Source organism: Erinaceus europaeus, chromosome 4 (genome assembly GCF_950295315.1).
Source record: "Erinaceus europaeus chromosome 4, mEriEur2.1, whole genome shotgun sequence".
Taxonomy (NCBI): Eukaryota; Metazoa; Chordata; class Mammalia; order Eulipotyphla; family Erinaceidae; genus Erinaceus; species Erinaceus europaeus.
The window spans coordinates 140,835,366-140,858,269 of NC_080165.1; the positions used below are offsets into that span (position 1 = coordinate 140,835,366).

Genomic DNA, 22,904 nt, shown 5'->3' on the forward strand with positions numbered 1-22,904 from the left:
TATCTTTTAGTCCTGTATATCACACATCATAACTGAGGTGAAAATTGGACTGGCTGGGTGAGGTGTGCTGCACCAAAGCAAAAGACTCTAGGAGGGGAGCTGGGTTTCTGTGCACAGAGATGGGAAAGGACCTAGGTTTGCAGACACCAATCACGGGAAATGACAGATTGTGCTTTTGTGTCAACAACTATACTGTCAATCGTTAACCCTCCAACAAAATGTAAATATCTATATAAGAAACTCCAGGCTGGTTTTGTCCTAATGTCTAAAGACCTTGTTGCCTAATATCCCAACATGCAATGGGAGAACTCTTGTATTGAGAGGCTGTGTGCCTAAGAACATGCAAATCCAACCTTTGAGGGAGATGAAATAACTCTTCAAACAAAGTTCATGGACACCCTTCCCCTCCTCAGAGACTCAATGGACACAGTGCGGATTGCAGTCGTGGGGGCAGGCGTGATGGGGCTCTCTACGGCCGTGTGCATCTCAGAGTCAGTGCCACGCTGCTCTGTGACAGTCATGGCAGATAAGTTTTCTCCTGACACCACGAGCGACGTGGCAGCTGGGATGCTCATTCCTCACACTTACCCAGGTGAGAGGGATTTACCCAGGATGAGAGGGATTGTACTCTTCTGTCCAAAAGTGCCAGTGTTAGGGTGATGCTAGAGGAAGTTCTCTTGGCGAAGAGAGCCAGCTGGATGAGTGATCATATGTAACGTGCAGATACTGGTCATCCTCACTTAGTGACATGTTTCCACTCCTGAAATTTGTTTGAGAAATGAATTTGTTAATGAATGAGGAGTCATTCTGTACTGGCACTTCAGACAAGATGGATTATACAAGAAGTGGCTTTGTCAACCTATTTAGATTTTTTAAAACAATTTTCATTTATAAAAAGGAAACATTGACTAAATTATAGGATAAGAGGGGTACAACTCCACACAGTTCCCACCACCAGAACTCCGTATCCCATCCCCTCCCTGATAGCTTTCCTAATCTTTATCCCTCTGGGAGTATGGACCCAGGATCACTGTGGGATGCAGAAGGTGGAAGGTCTGGCTTCTGTAATTGCTTCCCTGCTGAACATGGGTGTTGACAGGTTGATCCATACTCCCAGCCTGTCTCTCTCTTTCCTTAGTGGGGCAGGGCTCTGGGGAAGTGGAGCTCCAAGGTATATTGGTGGGGTTGTCTGTCCAGGGAAGTCTGGTTGCATCCTGCTAGCATCTGGAACCTGGTATTTTTTTTTCTCTATTGGGGAGATTAATAGTTTACAGTCATCAGTAAAATACAGTAGTTGGTACATGTGTAACATTTCTCAGTTTTCCGCATAACACTTTAACCTCCCACCTAGGACCTCTGCCACCATCTCGTTCCTGGACCTGAACAGCCCCACCCCCCGCCCCACAGCTTTTCACTTCGGGGCAGCGCAACCCACCAGACCCAGTCCAAGTTCTGTTTTGTAGTTTCTCTTCTGTTCTTATTTATTTTTTTTAACTTCTGTCTATGAGTAGGATCGTCCCATATTCACCCTTCTCTTTCTGGCTTACTATTTAGATATTTTAACGTTGCTTTTGCATCATTTGTAACATTTGAAATATATTCTAAATGCTTATTGAACAGTGCATTGTACATTGTGCTGTAAAAAACAACAGAGGAAGTAAGTCAAACTATAGGGGTCCCTAGTAAAGTACATGAATCTAGATGAAAAAGACAGAGCAGTGTACACCTAGCCAACAGTCAGAACTAGGCTGGCACTGGAAGAGGTGATGTGAGATGGGATCCCGAAGCTGAGCTTTTGGGATACTGTTTTCTGTGACTAGGGTTCTGGGATATCCCCATAACACTGACCTGTCAGCAATCAAGCCTATCACTAAGTGAGTATAAAGTCCCATGGGTTCATTTGTAAGAAAGTGTTAGCTATAGGGGCCAGGTGGTGGCACACCAGGTTAAACGCACATAGGATCTAGGTTCAAGCCCTCAGATCTCTAACTGCAGCAGGGAAGCTTCACGAGTGCTGACGCAGGTCTGCAGGTGTCTCTCTGTCTCTCTCCCTCTCTATGTCCCCCTCCTCTCTGTCCTATCCAATACAGTGGAAAAATGGCCACCGGGGAGCGGTGGTTCGCAAGTCAGTTGTTCCAAAACAACCAGTTGATATGTGCTTCGACTTAAAGGTATGTTGATTTTTTAATGTAAATTTTATTTATTTTTTATTATTTTCTTTTCTTTATTTGGAGAGTCTCAATGCAGTACAGCTCTTGACACATGGGTATAACCTCTCATCTCCCTAAGAAGATTAAACAAATTTTTTTTTCTTTTTTGCCTCCAGGGTTATTGCTGGGGCTCAGTGCCATCACTACAAATCCACTGGTCCTGGGAAGCCATTTTTTTCCATTTTGTTGCCCTTGTTATTGTTACTGTTCTTGTTACTGCCCTTGTTATTGTTGCCATTGATGTTGTTGATAGGACAGAGAGAAATGGAGAGAAGAGGGAAAGACAGAGAGGGGGAAAGATAGACACCTGCAGATCTGCTTCACCGCCTGTGAAGCGACCCCTTGCAGGTGGGGAGCCGGGGGCTCAAACTGGGATCCATATACCAGTCCTTGCGCTTCATGCCATGTGTGCTTAATCCGCTGCACTACCGCCCGGCCTCCAGGAAGATTTTTTTTAAACAAACCCATCCTCCTTCCAATTCTGTATACTTCATAGGAAATACTAGAAGGATTACATAGAAATTTAAAAGCCCATTGCAGCAAATGTGATTTATACTCACTATCTCCACTTCCTCTTTTCTGTTACCCTACTCCACTTCGTAGTTCCAATTTTTACCATTTTAGCAAAGTTCTATGTAGACATAGTCTAAAGAGTCAAATCATTACAAAAAGGAAAAGAAAAAAGCCTTCTGGACTGTGAAAACTGGTCTGTCTGGACATTCTGCGAATTGTTCTCCAGCTTAATTAAGAAACAGACTTGGTCCAACCACGATGACAACAATAATAACTACAACAGGAAGACAACTAGGGCAACAAAAGGGAATAAATAAATAAATATTTTTAAAAAAGAAACAGACTTGGAGTTACCCCCCTTGTTGATACCTCCTTTAGTTCTCTCCTCCCTGAATGCTGGTTGGATGGACCCCTTGGACTTGTTCTCTACATTTCACAATAAGCCCTTTTGCTAGTGTTATGCAACTCTGGCTATACTTTTATATGTTTGTTAACGAACAAGAAAGAATCAGAGTATCGCTCTGACGTACTTGGTGCCGGCAGATCAGACTGAAGACCGTACACTTGCAAGCCCTGTGCTCTGCGGCTACACCGTCTCCCAGGCCTGCACTTTACTAACACTTGAATATGAATTAGGTCACCAGGCAGAGCGCTGAGTTAGAACTGTGTTCCTTTCTTCCTCCTTCTCCTCTCCTCCTCCTCCTCCTTTTAGTCCCCCATCTTCTCTTTATTCTCCGTTTGGGAGAGAAGATTTCTGATGTCTGGGAATCTCTCTATCTCTCTTCCTCCCTTTATATTTTGCCACCAGGGTTATTACTGGGATTTGGTGCCTGCATGGAGAATTAACTGTTCCCGTCAGCCTTTTTTTTTCCCTTTCTTTTTCCTTGACAGGACAGAGGGAAGGGGAGATAGAAAAAGAGAAAGAGAGAGATACCTGCTGAACTTCTTCACCATTCCTGAAGCCATTCTTCCTTTTTCTTTTCTTTCTTTCTTTCTTTCTTTCTTTCTTTCTTTCTTTCTTTCTCCCTTTCTCTCTCTCTCTTTCTTTATTTCTTTTGATAGAACATGAGAGACAGAGAGAAACAGAGAAGGGAAGAGGTTGGTGGCTTTGCCCTAGGACTGTTAATCACTATATAGTCAAATGCAGACAGCTTGTGTAAAAATCCAACACTCTGGCCACTGTAACAGCTTTAATCACAGTGAGGACTTAGTCCATTTATTTATTTATTTATTTGGAAATACAGGGAAAAATTGAGAGGGGGAAGGGAGGTTGAGAGGGGGAGAGAAAGACACCTGCAGCCCTACTTCACCATTTGTGAAGTTTCCCCCTTGCAGGTAGGGGCAAAAGGTTTGGTCCTGGGTCCTTGAGCATGGTAACTTATGCTCTCAACCATGTGCACCAGCATCACACTCCTATTTATTTGTTAATATATTTTATTTTTGTTTTATTTATTATTATTTTTTGCCTCTAGGGTTATTGTTGGGGCTTGGTGCTGGTGTCAGAACTATGAATACACTGCTCCTGGTAGCCATGCCCCCCCCCCCCATTTTACTGGTCAGGACAGAAGGAAACTGAGAGAGGAGGGAGAGAGAAAGACAGACATCCACAGCCCTGATTCACCACTTGTGAAGTATCCCCCTGCAGGTGGGGAGCTGGGGGCTCAAACCCAGATCCTTGTGTGGGTCCTTGCACTTAGTACAATGTACACTTAACTGCTAATATGATTTTTATGTTCTATTTAATTTTTCATTTTAATTTGTGATTAATACTGTGTTGCATAATTGTAACATTACAGGGTATAGCTCCAAACCACACCCACCAATTTATTCTATTTTAGTGGGAGAGAGAGGTACAAGGGAAAAATAGAGAGACAGACAGAGAAAGGGAGAGTGACAGAGAGAGAGAGACACAGAGAGAGGCCAGAGCACTGATCTGCTCAGCCCTGACTTACGCTGATACCGGGGATTGAACCTGGGATCTTGGAACCTCAGGCATTAAAATCTTTGAATTTAGTCTAAATGTGCCTCCCTGGATTCCCTCCCTCCTCCCAGTTCCTAGGAAGGAGCCAACCTGAGAATATATGTCACTCACCATGCCCCTTCCTGTTGAGCTCTGCTTTTACTGGTTGCAGATATACCCATTCCCAAGCAGAAGCAGTGGTTTAAAGAGACATTTGATCACCTGTTCACGATCGCCAATTCTGCAGAAGCTGGAGATGCTGGTGTCCAGCTGGTGTCTGGGTAAGAGAGGAAACCTGAACTCACATTTATATTAACAAATAAATAGGAGTTTGGTGTTGGTGTACATGGTTGAGAGCACAAGCTACCGTGCTCAAGGACATACATTTTAGGTCTTAGAATGTTCTGAAGAGACTCTGAGAGCTCATTATGGTATTATTATCTGCTGTGGGGTAAGGGGTGTGCTAGATTCAGGGGGACCTAAGAAATGAATTTAGACTTTGCCAAGGAACTCAAGTCATGCTATAGTCCAGTAGTAAAAATTTGAATAATCATAAGTGACTACTGTAGTGTCTCATGACAGTATTATTTTGAATTTCCTTAGAGATTGTGCAGTAATTTTCAATGTCTGAAAAAACCATCAAGCAAGTATGGCATGGATGTTAAGGGGAAAAAATCCCCAAAACCAAAACAAACAAACAAACAAACAAAACAACAAAAATACTGAAATGGTTGCAGAATGCCAGAGATACAGGCTTACTTATCTTGACAGAATGAGGTGGTTTTTTTTTTTTTTTTTTTTTGCCACTAGGTTTAAATGAATTTTAAAAAAAAGAAAGAAAATCCAATCTTTAAAAGATAAGAGAGAAAAAAAGACTCCCTTTTAAATGTTGTACTATCTAGTAATGAACATTTAAAAAATATCTAACTGCTGAGAATAGGGGAATACATTTTATTTTTTGTACATGTATGGGAAGTCTGTATTTTATTTTATTTTATTTTTTTAAAGGTGGCTTGGTTTTTTTAAAAAAATTTATATTTATTTATTTTTCCCTTTTGTTGCCCTTGTTTTTTATTGTTGCTGTAGTTTTTATTGTTGTTGATGTCTTCATTGTTGGATAGGACAGAGAGAAATGGAGAGAGGAGGGGAAGACAGAGAGAGGGAGAGAAAGACAGACACCTGCAGACAGACCTGCTTCACAGCCTGCGAAGCGACTCCCCTGCAGGTAGGGAGCGGGGGCTCGAACGGGATTCTAACCCTGGTCTTTGTGCCATGTGTGCTTAACCCACTGTGCTACCGCCCGACTCCCTGCATTTTATTTTATTTAGTTTATCTTTTGCTGCCAGGGTTATCACTGGGGCTAGGCGTCTGCATAATGGAGACATTGCTTTCAGCAGCTGCTTCTTTTTTCCTTTCTTTCTTTTTTTTTTTTTTTTTTACACTGATAGAGACAGAGAGAACCTGAAACAGAAGAGGGAGACTGAGAGAAAGTTAGACACCTGAGCACTGCTTAATTGCTCATGAAGCTTCTCCAGCACAGGCATGGGGTGGGGCAGGGGCTTGTAACATGTGCGCTCAACCAGGTGTGTCACCTCCCGGCCCCCTGGGGACAGGGACTTGAACCCAGGTTTTTGTGCATTTGTGATATGTAGGCTCTACTGGATACACCACTACTTGGCTTTGAGAAGTGCATTTAAAAATACTTTTCAGGGAGTCAGGTGGTAGCGCAGTGGGATAAGAGCAGGTGGCACAAAGCGCAAAGACCAGGGTTAGGATCCCAGTTTGAGCCCCCAGCTCCCTACTTGCAGGGGAGTCGCTTCACAAGTGGTGAAGCAGGTCTGCAGGTGTCTATGTTTCTCTCCCCCTCTCTGTCTTCCCCTCCTCTCTCCGTTTCTCTCTGTTCTATCCAACAACAACGACATCAATAGCAACAACAATAATAACTACAGCAATAAAACAAGGGCAACAGAAGGGATTAAATAAATAAATAAATAAATATTTTAAAAAACCAGTGCTTCAAAAAAAAAAAAACTTTTCAGCTTTTCAACCACTAAGTTATAGATGATTCCATCCTGGCTTCCATGAGCAGATGACCTCTGAAGTTTCACCTCTCCAGAGCCCTGCCCAACTAGGGAAAGATAGAAACAGGCTGAGGGTTTGGATCTACCTGCCAACATCCATGTCCAGCGGAGAAGCGATTACAGAAGCCAAACCTTTCACCTTCTGCACCACATAAAGAATTTTGGTCCATACTCCCAGAGGGGGAGAAATTTTTAGGGGAAGATGACCAAAGGACTTGAACTCCAATTCCATCAGGACCCAGAGAGAGAAGAGAAAAAAAAAAAAAAAAGGAAGGACATTCAGAAGTAGAAATAAGTGTAGGTGTGACTTAGAAAGGAAGAGAGATCAAGCCTAGAGGGAAAAAAAGGGCAAATATATATGCAGATAGATAGCTAGCTATAGAAATAATAGTCAACCCATATCTGCAACCTTGGGAGAACCACTGCAGTTTCCAGTGGAGGGAATGGGGACACAGAACTCTGGTGGTGGGCATAGTGTGGAATTATACTCCTGTCATCTCATAATTTTGTAAATCGTTAGTGAAATAAAAAAGTAAAAGTTATTTTTAGATTATCACGGAACATGGTCAGGTTTACCCAACTGAAGGGAGACTTCTCATGTTTGAGTTGGCAGGTATTTCTGAGCCCTCTGTCTGATGAAGTACCATTCTGGGCAGACGTGGTCCTGGGATATCGCAGGATGACAGAGGCTGAGCTGAGGAAATTCCCCCAGCATGTGTCTGGCCAGGCTTTCACAACCCTGAAGTGTGAAGGCCCTTCCTACCTCCCGTGGCTGGAGAAAAGGTGGGTTGAGATGACTCTGATGCTCCCTTTATCTGTCCCAGCCACAGACTCCACAGTTACTTGTAAATGCTACACTGCAGATTCTCTCCTTGGTCTTTCTGAGTTCTTTTGTGTACTGAGATTTACAACTATGACTAGGGTCTTGTAAAGCGATCTAATGCCAGTGTTTATGCCAAAAAGTGAGTCACAGGTCCATCTCCTCCTGTTTTTTTTCTTTTCTTTTCTTTTCTTTTCTTTTCTTTTCTTTTCTTTTCTTTTCTTTTCTTTTCTTTTTAGAGAGGCAGAGAAAGAAAGTAAACAAGTGAAAGAGACCACTAAAATCTAAGCTTCCTTCAATGTGGTGGGGGCCAGGCTTGAACCTGTGTCAAGCACAGGGTGACACAACATACTAACCAAATCAGTTTATTTTACTCACCTTCTTCTACTGTTTAATGTGCTCCTTTGTACTGAACTTGGTCCCATGCCCTGGTAAAATACATTCATTGAACAGTATTGGGGCTGGGTGGTGGTGCACCTAATTGAGCACACTTGTTACAACACAGAAGAACTCAGGGTCGAGCCCCTGGACTCCACCTGCAGAGGGAAAGCTTTGCAAGTGGTGAAGCAGTGCTGAGGTGTCTCTTTTCCTCTCTATCCTCCCCTTCCCTCTCAATTTCTTTCTTTCTTTTTTTAAAGGTTAAAAAAATATTTTAAATTTTATTTATTTTCCCTTTTGTTGCCCTTGTTGTTTTTTTTATTGTTGTTTCTATTGATGTTATCGTTGTTAAGACAGAGAGAAATGGAGAGAGGAAGGGGAGACAGAGAGGGGGAGAGAAAGACACCTGAGACCTGCTTCACCGCCTGCAAGTGGGGAGCCAGGGCTTGAACCTGGATTCTTACTCGGTCCTTGTGCTTCGTGCCACGTGGGTTTAACCCGCCACACTACAACCTAATTCCCCCTCTCAATTTCTGACTGTCTATATCTAATAAATGAATAAATATAATAAACTTTAAAAAAAGAAATAGTATCTTAGTTTCCCCACCTATAAAATAGAGAAGTTCAGACACTGTGGTCCCAGCTATAAAATTATGAGTTACAGGGGTCAGGCGGTAGCTCTGCGGGTTAAGCACATGTGGCGTGAAGCCTAAGGATCTGGGTTCCAGTCCCCGGCTCCCCACCTGCAGGAGAATCACTTCACAGGTGGTGAAGCAGATCTGCAGGTGTCTATCTTTCTCTCCTCCTCTCTGTCTTCCTCTCCTCTTTCCATTTCTCTCTGTCCTATCCAACAACGACATCAATAATAACAACAATAACTACTACAACAACAAAAACAACAAGGGCAACAAAAAGGGGAAAAAATTATAAGTTACTCCTGATCTTCATCTAAGAGAGTTCTATGTATACTGTAGATTATTTTTGGGGAAATTCCCATTAGTGATAGAGAAAAACACAATGATTTTTGTTCTGAATAAAACCTCTGAATCTCAAGTCTTACCTTATTTCTATATCAGCACTTGACTAAGTGTAGCTCCAAATACTTTGAACCTCATTCAACTTGGTTTCAGGACTTTTTGCTTCTAGGTTGTTTGGAAACAAATAAAAGCATCTTTATTTGTGGCACTTCAGTAAATCTCTCTTTGGTTTTCTTTTTTTAAATTTTTATTTATTTATTTATTCCCTTTTGTTGCCCTTGTTTTATTGTTGTAGTTATTATTGTCATCATTGTTGGATAGGACAGAGATAAATGGAGAGAGGAGAGAAGACAGAGAGGGGGAGAGAAAGATAGACACCTGCAGACCTGCTTTACCACCTGTGAAGCGACTCCCCTGCAGGCGGGGAGCCGGGGGCTTGAACCAGGATCCTTGCTGGTCCTTGCGCTTTGCGCCACGTGCGCCAAACCCACCGTGCTACTGCTCCACTCCCTCTCTTTGGTTTTCTTCACTAGTTAAAGGGTTAAAGACAGAGGGAGAGAAAGACAAAGAGAGAAGAGGCACCACAGTGCTGCTCCACACTGAAGACACTGCCCTGTGCAGGTGCTCCCTTGGGGTGGTTGGGGCTTGAACTATAGTCCTCTCACACAACAGATGTGCACCCTACCAGGTGTGCCATCTCCCAGCCCTTTTACCACTCTCTCAGTAGACTTCAGGTTGATATTTATCTATGAACATATTGCATGTTTGCTGCAACGTGACAGAAATGTTGCACTGTATGTCCTCATGGTCTCATCAGAAAGACCAAGGGGTCAGTTTGTCTGTCTCTCCTGGTGATGTTAACTTTGGTCAACCTGCTGGCCACCTCCACATGTAGCTGCTACTTTTCCCTCTTTGAAATTGCTTTGTTATCTTTATTTCTTGAATAGAAAAAACCAGAAATCGAGAGTGTAGATAAGGAGAGAGGGACATAAGGACAGAGGAAGAGAGATGCCTGCAGCTCTGCAAAGCTTTCCCCCTGGGTCCTTGTGCACTGGACCACTCAGCCCCTCCCTTTGACATTGTTAATCCTCTGTTAGGAAGGACATACCTTGAGGCTATATCAATATCCTGATCCTCTTCAAACTTCAAACCTGCCAGTCTTAGTATTTACTGATGTTTTCTACTTGAATTATCAGGGTAATATTTGCAAGGTGATGATTTTCTGACTCCTGTATTAGCTTGCTTCCTGCTGTGTGGAAGCGCTTTCCCTTTATCCTGTATTTACTAACTCAGTGATGTATTTCTCAGTTTGGATTCATACATCATTTGGTGGAAAGTAACCTATTACTCTTTTTGTTCATTTTGATATTCACATAGAGGAAGCCCATGGGAGCTGCTGATACATCTTTTTGATATGTTTACTGGGTTTTTGTTTTCTTTTAAATAACTCTTTCTTGCTAGGAGGCAAAAAAGATTCGACAGGACTTAATTTTGAGAAGAAAAACATTTTCTTTTTCCTAATACAAACCTGAGGCAATACCACCATACATTCATGGATTCTACGCACAAGTGAAATGCCTTAATCTTTCTCTACTCTTTCCCTCACTGTCTCCTGAAGTTTCCTTCTGGGCAGTTATGGGCCTAGCTAAAGAACACATCTGACATTACCATACCTTACTTTACCTGCCCAACCTGGCACAAGAATACAGACAGAAAATTTTATATATATTAAAAAGTTCCAAATCAAGCTATCACATGGCTAAATGACTTTAACAAATATACCTTCAGCCCCTGCAGACAACTTTTTCATTTGGAATTATTGGATTCGCAGTAATACTGTAGCCTAATGTAGGGACAAGGGATCTAGGTGCCTGCTATGAACACCCTAACCCACACACCCCAGACCCCTCTTTGGCCCCCTCTTGGGCTCAAGGATGAATGTAGTGGCACAGACTGCCATTCCAAGGATGAAAAAGCAGGGCCTGGAAATGGAGAGGGAATGTGGGGATGCCAAGTTCTCAGCTCATGAACTGGAAGTTGCTGGTACTCACGTGGGGTGACTCTCAGCCAGGAAGGTAAGCTACCGGTTCTTCCTCGCTAGCTCGAGGGCTCAACGATATAGACAAGAGACACCGGAGAGAATTTGAACACTCTCATTTATTAGAAGGTGGGCTTGGGTTTTTATAGGGATTCAAACAAAGAACATTAAATACATCAGAAATTACAGGTTTCTTAAAGGTCATCTTGCCCCTATGCTGGGGGCTAGTATGACAAGAATTGATGCAGATACATAAAGGTCAAGACAATTATTCTCCATGATGCAAACAGGTTAATTATCTAAAGGCACTTCAGAGAAGCATAGGGGTTAAACCAGTAGGATGAGATAGAGAGAAGATAAACAAAGAGTGATATAAATCATAGATATCAAGGGACATAAGGAAATACATTTTGAGGTGTATGATGGAGTGTGTTCTCCTTAGTGATTAAAAGTGAGGTACATGTGTGAACTCTGGGTGACTATGTGAACTCTGAATGAACCTTAAAGCAGGCAGCCATGTGGCCTGCAGCTAGCAGGGAGAAACTGTGATATCTTTGTGGGCTTGAAAGTCTAATAAGGGGAAACTGAGTCTGGGAGATGTTTTCCCCTTTGCTCATCTCTGTGAGAGAGGCTACCAAGGGGGTGTCTTTTCCAGACCTCCATCCAGGGATGGGGGGGAGTTCCCCTAAGCTCTATCAAGCTTTCATATAGTCCCACAGGAAGTGAGAGGAGAGTTCTGGCTGGACACACCACTGGCCACACACACTGATTTCTCAAAAGACCAGAAAAGGACCAGAAGCAGGACTTCTGGGTGGCCCAGTAGAAGGACAGTACAGGATCCTCTTGCTGTTTGAAAGTACAGTGTTCCTATCTGGAATGATTGGCTTCCATCTATGGTGATGATAACAGTGTTTTCAGGCTCTATCCCACCCCCAAATAATCTAGCAAACCTTGCTGAATACAAACACTCTACTCTTTGGCATGATTTGGTGGGTTGTTTGTATATTTTCACTACTGTGATTTAGATAGACAAGTGAAGATACACATTTATATAATGTAAGGGATCCTAAACAGCTCCAGTTAGTCAGGCTGTTCTGAGTTTAATAAGAGTAATCCAGGGGGAAGGGTAGGAAGGATGTCTTCTTCCAGTCTTTCTCTGAAGCACTGAAGGTAAAGTCTAGGTCAAAGACTTACAGACACTTTTCCTGGAAAGAGGAAGCATGGATGTCATTTTGCATTTAAGGAAACATAGTAAAAGGGGGCCTGGGAAATAGCACAGTGGTTATGCACAATACTTTATTTTTAAAAAAATATTTACCACAATTTTTTTAATTGAGGGGGATTGATGGTTTACAGTCAACAGTAAAATACAGTAGTTTGTACATGTATAACATTTCTCAGTTTTCCACATAACAATTCAACCCCCACTAGGTCCTCCTCTGCCATCATGTTCCAGGACCTGAGCCCTTCCCCACCCACTACACCCCAGAGTCTTTTATTCTGATGCGATACACCAAGCCACATTTTTTTTTATTTAAGAAAGGATTAATTAACAAAACCATAGGGTAGGAGGGGTACAACTCCACACAATTCCCAACACCCACTCTCCATATCCCACCCCCTCCCCTGATAGCTTTCCCATTCTCTATCCCTCTGGGAGCATGGACCCAGGGTCATTGTGGGTTGCAGAAGGTAGAAGGTCTGGCTTCTGTAATTGCTTCCCCGCTGAACATGGGCATTGACTGGTCGGTCCATACTCGCAGTCTGCCTCTCTCTTTCCCTAGTAGGGTGTGTCTCTGGGGAAGCTGAGCTCCAGGACACATTGGCGGGGTCTTCAATCCAGGGAAGCCTGGCCCGGCATCCTGATGGCATCTGGAACCTGGTGACTGAAAAGAGAGTTAACATACGAAGCCAAACAAATTGTTGAGCAATCATGGATCCCAAGCTTGGAATAGTGGAGAGGAAGTGTTAGGGAGGTACTCACTGCAAACTCTAGTGTACTTCTGCTTTCAGGTATATATTTTGCAGTAGTTTATGGATACGTGTGAACATATGCTCTCTCTCACAGAAACTGGTGTATATCTAGGTTTTGGGACTTCGTTAGAACCAAGCCACATTTTAAGTACATGATTATTTAGTTGATTATCTGAGTAATGTCTGCTTCTTTGAGAAAGTTAAGCAATGTTTAAGAAAGGTCCACTGGATGTTATCACCAGTACTGATAGTTCCAGCTCTGGCAATACTGTCTTTAAAAAAAATGTATTAGTGATTTAATAATGATAAACAAGATTGTAAGATAACAGGGGTATGATTCCATACAGTTCCCACCACCAGAGTTCCGTGTCCCATCCCCTCCATTGGAAGCTTCCCTATTTTTTATCTTTCTGGGAGCATGGACCAAAGATCTTTATAAGGTGCAGAAGGTGGGAGGTCTGGCTTCTGTCATTGCTTCCCTGCTGGATATGGGCACTGACAGGTCAATCCATACCCCATACCTAGTGGGGTAGGGCTCTGGGGAGGTGAGATTCCAGGACACACTGGTGAGGTTGTCTGCCCAAGGAAGTCAGATGGCATCATAGTAGTGTCTGCAACTTGGAGGCTGGAAGGTGGTAGGATATAAAGTAGGAAAAATTGTTTGATAAACAGGAACCAAAAGGTAGGAACAGAGCAGAGGAAATTAGGGGTCTTCGTGTGGGGAGAAGCTAGGAAGTCTAAAGGGAGTGGAGGCACCCAGCAGAATTCTCCCTGGCTTTTATCCCACACTTAGAGGTCAGGCCCGGAAATAAGGTTGTTAAGAAACTTATAAGAGGCCTGTTTTTTTTTTTTTTTAATCTTTTTTAAAAATGTATTTGTTGGATAGAGACCATCAGAAATTGAGAGGGAAGGGGTGGTAGAGAGGGAGAGAGACAGAGAGAGACACCTGCAGCCTTGCTTCACCACTTGTGAAGCTTTCCCCCTGCAGGTGAGGACCGGTGGCTTGAGCCTGGGTCCTTGCACATCAAAAGGGAAAATAAATATTTTAAAAAATTAAAAGAGAGAGAGAGAGAAAAGACCACAAATTAGTTCTTCAGAATTTTCTTCTCTCACTCACTAACTCACTTTTTAATTTTTTTTTATCTTTATTTATTGGATCTAGACAGCCAGAAATTGAGAGGTAAGGGGGAAATAAGAGAGTGAGAGAGAAAGAGGGACACTTACAGCACTGCTTCACCACTCACAAAGCTTTCCCTCTGTAGGTGGGGACTGGGGCCTTGAACCCAGGTCCTTGCACATTTTAACATGTGCCCAACCTGGTGTACCATCACCCTGCCCCAGTCTTCAGCATTTAAAAACAAAACAAAGCAAACAAACAATAACAACAACAACAACAACAAAAAGGTCAGAAAGGGTCACCTCCAGAAGAAAGGAAAGAATGAAAGAAAGAGTTAAGGGAAGAAAAAGAGGACCCATAGAAAAAAAGGAAGGCAATGTCCCAAGATATCCAGAACAAACAAAAGAAACAGCAACAAACCTCCCTAGAGGTTTAATCAGCCACATGGATCAGCTTTGATAATCTCCTGTCATCTTCTGCTGGTTTTCACTTGCCCCTGCCAGGAAATGAAACAGAGGCAGTAACTAACTAATCAGCTGAGTTTGTCTTGTCCCAGACATCGTCCCGAAATAAACCAAGATCTACTTGTTTTTGATGAGGACATCCAGAAGGCTGAGTGTTCCGTTTCTGTGCCGAGGGCCCTGTACCTTGGGAGCAGCGATTTCTCTCCAGGAAACTCTTGTCTTGTTCTGGGGTGCTGATCCGCCCCTCTGCTATCTCTGACCTAACTGCGCTTTCCTTCCCGCTCTTTTCCTGTCCCCAGGAGCGCCCTCTGCCGCACATTGCCTGTAATTTCTCTTCTCCCCGCAGTGCTGATTCAAAGCCTTGCCTGTGAAAGAAACACCTACAGCTCAAGGGGCAGCTGGACAGAAATCAGGATTGTATATACATAAAACAAGGCGGCCACTGGCCCCTACCTTACAAATACCCAACTTTTCTGCGTGCACCAGACCAGACCCCACCCCGCTGGACCTACCCTACACTGTGCTGCTAGAGCACAGACCCCTTCCCTGTGATCCTGCCTGTCCCCCACCCCCCAGTCCTTAACCAGAGAAGCAGTTGGATGAAAATGGTTTCAGGCATGGCTCTGAAAGGGAGTATGTCCCTTTCCTGCCAGCCATGCAAGCGTCAGGCGGGAGGGCCGGGAAGGAGGAAATGACAGTGTTTGTTTTTTCCCCTGATGGTAATAAGTTTATCAGGGAGTCGAGAGGCCACACTGGAGAGATGTCCTGGGGCTTCCACTGAGGCATTAGTAGCTGTCCTAAGTCTCACTCGCTGGAATTTCTAGGGGTGCAACTTTCTAGGGTCACTCCGGCTTCCAGCCCTCCTCCCTCCCCAAAGGGATCAGAGGCACTTTGACCTTGTCATAGGAGTTGGAGTGATAGGGAGTTAGGCGGTAGTGCAGTGGGTTAAGCGCAGTGGATTAAGCACAGTGGGTTAAGCGCATGTGGCGCAAAGCGCACGGTTTGAGCCCGGGGCTCCCCACCCGCAGGGGAGTCGCTTCACAAGCGGTGAAACAGGTCTGCAGGTGTCTTTCTTTCTTTCTCTTCCCCTCCTCTCTCCATTTCTCTCTGTCCTATCCAACAGCAACGACATCAATAACAATTACAACAATAAAACAACAAGGGCAACAAAAGGGAATAAATAATAAAAATAAATATTAAAGAAAAAAATCTTCACAATCATTACTTTAGCCTACATGAACTACATGTTAGTCACTGGTGCAATTTTAAAAATTACAACTTACTTTTTAAAAGTTTATTAGTAATATTGACTTACAAAATTATAACAGTGCTATCATTTTGTACTGTCCCCACCACCAGAGTTTTGTCCCTCTACTCCTTCCCCTGGAAGCTCCAGCAGTTCTCCCAAGGTCACAGATATGGGTTAACTATTATTTCTACAACTGTCTGTCTAGATTTGTATAGATTTGCCAGTTTTTTTTCCCTATGGTTCTTTTTCTTTACCTTTCCAAGTCACACCTACAACTATTACTACTTCCAAATGTCCTTGCTTTTTTTTTTTTTTTCCTTTTCTCTTTCTGGGTCCTGATGGAGTTGGAAGTTCAGAGCCCTCTGGTCACCATCCTCCTGTCACTTCTCCCCTTCTGGGATATGGATCAAAATTATTTTGGGGGTGTAGAAGGTGGGAGTTCTGGCTTCTGTAATTGCTTCTCCACTGGACATGGGTGTTGGAAGATGGATCTGTATTCTGGGATACACTGATGGGGCCGTCTGCCGAGGGAGCAACTTACTGAACATAGCTATTTTATTTTTTTAAATGCTCATCTATTATTATATTTTTGAAAATATAATTTAATTTCCTATGGGTTCCACTGAGAGAACGAAAAAAAAAAGAAGCCTGTAACCACAAAATTTGCTGCTGTATATATTCAAACTTGTATAAGTTCTTACTACTTAAGGGAAAATATCCAACAAGACAGTACTACAGCTTCACACCCCCTCCCACCGCCCCCCCCCCCCCGCATCTCAGCCCTTGTTCACGCATCATTTAACCCATCTATGTCACATTTACGTTCGGGTAGGGAGAGAGAGGAGAGATCTCACTGTGCCGGAGCATCTGGGATGTCACAGCTGTTCCCATACAGCGTCGGGCTTGGACTGGGGCTGTGACTATGGCGAGGCATTTGATGTCCCCAGAGAGCTATAGCTCTAGCTCTCATCCCCCTCCATTAATTACTTGGTTTGTTTAATATTTTTATTAACTTTATTTATTTATTGGATAGAGATAGTCAGAAATTGAGAGGATAGGGGAGAATGAGAGAAACGCAACACCACTTGCAAAGCTTTCCCCCTGCAGGTGGGGACTAGGGGCTCAAACCTGGGTCCTTGCGCACTGTAACGTGTGCTCAGCCAGGTGCGCCACCACACCAGCCCCTCATCAACTACTTTGTATGACATCCAGAAGCAGTCCATTGACTCTACAGGTTCTCGGTGGCTCTAAAGTGTGAATGGTCGTCAGCTTCTTTTCTTAGTCTTTCTTGTCTCCTGCTAACTGCATACCACCTTCTCTGGATTATTGAAATAATGTTTAATATAGCAGGGAGTGAGAGTGCCAGCAGCTAGAACTTAATTTCTGTTCCTTGGAGCACTGCTGCTTGAAACAGCTTGTGCTTCATAGTATGTGTATTACCTGCTCATATAATCACAGAGCGAGAGGAAGATTTTGAGGTTTCTCTGCTTAGAAAGAATTAGCATGAGACCCAGAAAAACAGCTCACCTGGATAGTGTGCCTGCCTTGTTCTGCATGTAACCCAGGTTTGCGCCTGGCCCTCATCACACTGAAGGAAGCTTTGGTGCTATGCTGCCTTTTCCTCTCTCTGTCTCTCTATCTGAAAACAAAAACAAGACAAAAAACAGATCTAAAGCTCCAGTAGATGACCAAAAAAAAAAAAAAGAAGAAAGAAAAAGAAAAGTCCCTCAGTAAACAAATACTTGTCAGATCATGTGTCTAATTCAGAAATTTCCAACTGTTTTTGTTCAGTGGAAATACTTTAGAAGAGATAACTTCAGCAAATGAGAAAGAGTCCTATTTGGGTTCCTTTGGGTTCCTTCGGGTTCCTTCAACTAGATGTGAAGGAGTCGGAAAGTTAATTAGTACCAGCCAGTTGTGTGGTTCGACAGAACAAGAAACGGCACTATCGAGTCTATGATGCTCTTGAACTACTTCCATTCTCATCAGCGTGCAGCCTTTCCTGGAAATATGAACCGATGGCCAGAAGATCCGCAGATTCCTGTGCTCCCAACACCCGTTGCAGCTGAACGCTCCATGGGAAGTAGACACAGAGAAGCAGAATCATGTCGCATCAACTGTCAAAGGCTGCCATCATCTGCCGATTTCTCAGACCACTCTTTTAAAAAAATATTTATTTGGTGGATAGAGACAGAGAAAAGTGGAGTGGGAAGGGGACAAAGAGAAGGAGGGGGGGGAGGGAGAGACCTGTAGCACTGTTTCACAAGTTGTGAAGCTTTTCTCCTACTAAGGAACCGGGAGCTTGAACCTGGGTCTCTTGTGTTTTGTAACATGTGAGTTCTACTGGGTATATTATCACCACCCGACACCCCCCTCCTTTTTTTTTTTTTAATGCTTTGGAAGTTTCTGCTTTTTCTCATGCTTTGTTTGAGCAGGAAATGTCTCTTTATCCGGCCTCGAAGGTGGTTGGTGCTCAGAACTGCTGGGGTGGCCATTTCTGCTCTTTTGGGGGTAAAGGGAAGGTCCACATTCTGCCCCACAAGGGGTCAAGTGCTCAAAGCCCAGGCTCTCTGATTGACGCATTTTGTACAATATGGCAGTGGGATGACATACATCTACCGTGTGTGTGTGTGTGTGTGTGTGTGTGTGTGTGTGTGTGTGTGATTTGTTGTTGAAGTCTTTTTGTGCCAACATCTCTGTGGTAGACAAAACAGGGAACATCTCCCCCTATTCGAAACCAGACTAACACACACCTGGCCAGTCACATAGTTGTCCTAAATAATTTATCTCTCTGGCCCAAGGTGTTTAAATTTTGAGATTCATTTGGTGCCTGCTGAGCATCCAGAGTGGCATCCAGATGCTACAAGACAGAAAGGCAGGACTGGGGAAATGGCACCACAGTTTGCACAACAGACAGACTTTAATGCTCAAGGTTACCAAAGGTCCCAGGTTCAATCCCTGGCATCACTTTAATATGGAGTTGAGCAGTGCTTTGATCAAAAACTAAAAACAAGAACAAACAATAAAAAACAGGAAGTCTCAGACTTGTCCTTTTCTTTGTCTTGAATTTACAAAACGGGCTTTTGTTTAGGGTCAACTTTAGTACTGCCCAGTTTGGTTTATTTATTATGAAAATTTAATTTTTAATTTTTTTATTTATAAAAAGGAAACATTGACTAAATCATAGGATAAGAGGGGTACAACTCCACACAATTCCCACCACCAGACCTCTGTATACCATCCCGTCCCCTGACAGCTTTCCTATACTTTAACCCTCTGGGAGTATGGACCCAAGGTCATTGTGGGATGCAGAAGGTGGAAGGTCTGGCTTCTGTAATTGCTTCCCTGCTGAACATGGGCATTGACAGGTTGATCCATACTCCCAGCCTGTCTTTCTCTTTCCCTTGTGGAGAAGGGCTTTGGGGAAGCAGAGCTCCATGACACATTGGTAGGGTTGTCTGTCCAGGGAAGTCTGGTCGGCATCATGCTAGCATCTGAAACCTGGTGGTTGAAAAGAGAGTTAACATACAAAGCCAAACAAATTGCTGACCAATCATGGACCTAAGGGCAGGTATAGTGCAGATGAAGAGTTGGGGGGTCCTCCATTTTGTAGATAGCTAGTTGGCATATTTTAGTTATATTCCAAAGGGCCTGTGGCTACACTAGTGTTTTTGTTTGCTTGCTTGTTTGTTTGTTTTGTTTTGTTTTTCCTGAGCCTGAAATCTGATATGCAGGTGGATCCTAATTATTGTCTGGGTAGATGATGTCATGGCTGGAAGAAGGACCAGAAAGCTGAATCATGGAAGAGAGTAGCTCCCAAATATGGGAAAGGTGTATAAATATTGTTGACTGTGAACCCCATTGATTTGATGTGATCTGGGGCCCATATTCAGCTTAGGAGCCTATGTGACCTCTGAGGACTACCCAGTTTTTAAGGCTAAGTAGCTACTGATGGCTAGAGCTGGGTCGGCTTGAGCCCTCTGGTTGGGCAGGAAACTGCTAAGACTCACGTCCCTCTCTCTCTCATTCTTCCCAGGTTGAAAAGTAATGGGGGCCTGGTACTCACCCGAAGAATTGGAGACTTGTGGGAGCTCTGCCCATCCTTCGACCTTGTGGTCAACTGCTCGGGTCTTGGCAGCAGAAAGCTTGTGGGGGATATGGAAGTTTTCCCCGTGAGGGGTCAAGTGCTTAAAGTCCAGGCTCCCTGGCTGACACATTTTATCCGAGATGGAAATGGGATGACGTACATCTACCCTGGCACCTCCAGTGTCACTCTTGGTGGCACCAGGCAACAGGGAGACTGGAATCTGTCCCCAGATGCAGACACCAGCAGGGATATCCTTTCTAGGTGCTGTGCCCTGGAGCCCTCCCTCCAGGGAGCCCGTGCCATCCGGGCGATGGTGGGCTTGAGACCCTGCCGGCCAGGGGTGCGGCTGCAGAAAGAGCATTTACACCAGGCAGACTGGACGCTGCCTGTGGTCCACCACTATGGCCACGGCAGTGGGGGGATCTCTGTGCACTGGGGGTCTGCTCTGGAGGCTGCCAGGCTGGTGAGAGAGTGTGTCGGCGTCCTCAGGACCCCCACCCCCAATTCAAAGCTGTAGGTGACTGGAAATGACTGAAAATGATCCTGGAATCGGTTGATCAAAACATCATGCTAGCACCAGAACATGTGCAAATTACACATCCATTACAGGAAAGTTTAGGTACACTCTTGTTCTTGAAATTAAAAACAAGGCAGGAGAGCTGACTCTCTGGGTAGGGAATTACAGTAATTAAAAAAGTAAGAACAAGGGATGGGTGGTAGCATAGTGGGTTAAGTGCAAGTGGCACTAAGCGCAAGGACTGGCTTGAGGATCTAGGTTCGAGACCCCGGCTCCCCACCTGCAGGGAAGTCGCTTCACAGGCGGTGAAGCAGGTCTGCAGGTGTCTGTCTTTCTCTCCTCCTCTCTGTCTTCCCCTCCTCTCTCCATTTCTCTCTGTCCTATCCAATAACAATGACAGCAATAACAACAACTATAATGACGATAAGCAACAAGGGCAACAAAAAGGGAAAAAATGGCCTCCAGGAGCAGTGGACTTGTAGTGCAAGCACTGAACCCCAGCAATAACCCTGGAGGCAAATAATAATAATAATAATAAATAAAAATAATAAAAAGAAAATAAAGATAACTCCAAGCAGGCTCTGGCTGGGGTTTAACAAACAGGAGATTTATTACATCTTGGATTATTTAAGTACATTAAAACTGTGGCAGCAAATAGGTGAAAGGGCAAAGATCAGCTAGTCATGATGGCGGGGAGCCATGAGTCTTGTTCCCAGCGCTCAGCTCCATGTGCTCAGGCCCAGGTGAGGAGCGCAGGCAAGGGTCACAGGAACAGGGAACAATTGCCACCAGACACTCACTTAAATAACTTCCTCCACAGACAATAACTTGGATCCACCTGCATATCAGATTTCAGGCTCAGGGGAAAAAAGAACAAGAAAAGGGAAATAAAAAACTAGTATAGCCACAGACCCTTTGGAATATAACTAAAATATGCCTATTGGCTATCTATAAAATGGAGGCCCCCACCCAACTCTTCATCTTCACTATTCCAGCCCTTAGGTCCAAGGATTGGTCAACTATTTGTTTGACTTTGTATGTTAACTCTCTTTTCAACCACCAGATTCTAGATGCTAGCATGATGCCAACCAGATTTCCCTGGACAGACAACCCCACCAATGTGTCATGGAGCTCTGCTTCCCCAGAGCCCTGCCCCACTAGGGAAAGAGAGAGACAGGCCTGGAGTATGGATCAACCTGTCAATGCCCATGTTCAGCAGGGAAGCAATTACAGAAGCCAGACCTTCCACCTTCTGCATCCCACAATGACCTTGGGTCCATACTCCCAGAAGGTTAAAGAATAGGAAAGCTATCAAGGGAGGGGATGGGATATGGAGTTCTCATGGTGGGAACTGTGTGGAGTTATACCTCTCTTATCCTATGGTTTAGTCAATGTTTCCTTTTTATAAGTAAAAAAATTTTAAGAAAATCCTGATGGCTCGATCTGGATCTGCCTGTCTCCTGGCCACTGGGAGACAGAGGTCAAAAGTGGCCCCAGAGGTCCTGGGGTATCTCAGCACGCTAAGGGCAAAGTGCACAGGGAGACAAGCAGTCAGCCCTGGGAAAGCCTCAGTGGGACAATTCATTTATTGAAAAAAAAAAGACAGGTAGATATAGGCCATAACTCAGGGGAAGGTTTGGGGTATCCATTAACCCAAATACAGCAAGACAATGCATAGTTGCATTTTTACCGACAGACTGTTTGATCATAAGCTTTACAATGTGTAGGGAAATTGTGAGGATATGGTTGAGCAGGGTGTGGGACCTCCTATTAAAATATGGAAGTCTGGCTAGCACCACCTTTCCTGTTAGTTTCTCTCTACTTGAGATTGAGCATGGAGGGAAAACCACCTGCTTCAAAAATGACCCTACATACAGCCCATTTCCTTGTTCTCAAACCAGTTGGTTCATTGACTCAGAAGTTATAGAAGTCCATTTTCTTTTATCATACATGGGCCACACATCATTGCTCTGCTCTGTCAAACTATAACCAAGAACATCCTCTTTACTCATCAACCTACTCCGGACCTTCTAATCCTACATGATCTATCTCCTCTCTTAAGGCTCCTCTCTGTCTGCTAGTTATTGATAACCCTACTTCCTTTGTTCCTTTGATCAACTAAACCCCTTGTTCAACATTTACTAGGGATACTCTGAACTTTTCTCAACCTCCCACTTCTCTTTGTCCCTCTTCTCCAAAATCATATATAGAATGGATAATTTGCTTCCTCTTACAACCCCTTATAAGCCCTACTTTGCTGTTCAATAAACGGATTGTTCAAGAAACATTTCCCAGGTGATCTCTGGTATGTCCCTTGCTACTTACACAGGGAAAGACCCGGCCACTCACTCCTGCTGCCCCGGTGTTGGTATGCTTCTAAAACCCCTTCTGTTTCATTGGTTTAATCCCCCCTGCTTAACACTGTATTCTATTTACATAACCACTGTTAACTAAGCACCACCCTGCCTGCAGGGCATTGGTTTAATCCCCACTGGTTCATGATGTCTTTTTGCTCCACC

General features: G+C 43.9%; 1 protein-coding gene across 4 annotated transcripts; it reads left to right on the forward strand.

Annotated features, from left to right (window-relative positions):
* Positions 1-10: 10 nt before the first annotated feature.
* Positions 11-22,670, forward strand: DDO (D-aspartate oxidase). 4 transcript variants are annotated; one of them, XM_060190634.1, is made up of 4 exons: positions 13-592; positions 4,856-4,964; positions 7,371-7,547; positions 19,818-22,670. In XM_060190634.1, exons 1-4 carry the CDS (start codon positions 391-393, stop codon positions 20,383-20,385), a joined length of 1,056 nt encoding a protein of 351 aa, XP_060046617.1. In that variant the 5' UTR covers positions 13-390; the 3' UTR covers positions 20,386-22,670. The 4 variants fall into 4 exon arrangements, with proteins under 4 accessions (XP_060046618.1, XP_060046617.1, XP_060046620.1 ...); XM_060190635.1 differs by lacking the exon at positions 7,371-7,547 and having other exon boundaries at positions 11-592; XM_060190637.1 differs by lacking the exon at positions 4,856-4,964 and having other exon boundaries at positions 18-592; positions 7,378-7,547.
* The last annotated feature ends 234 nt before the right edge of the window (positions 22,671-22,904 follow it).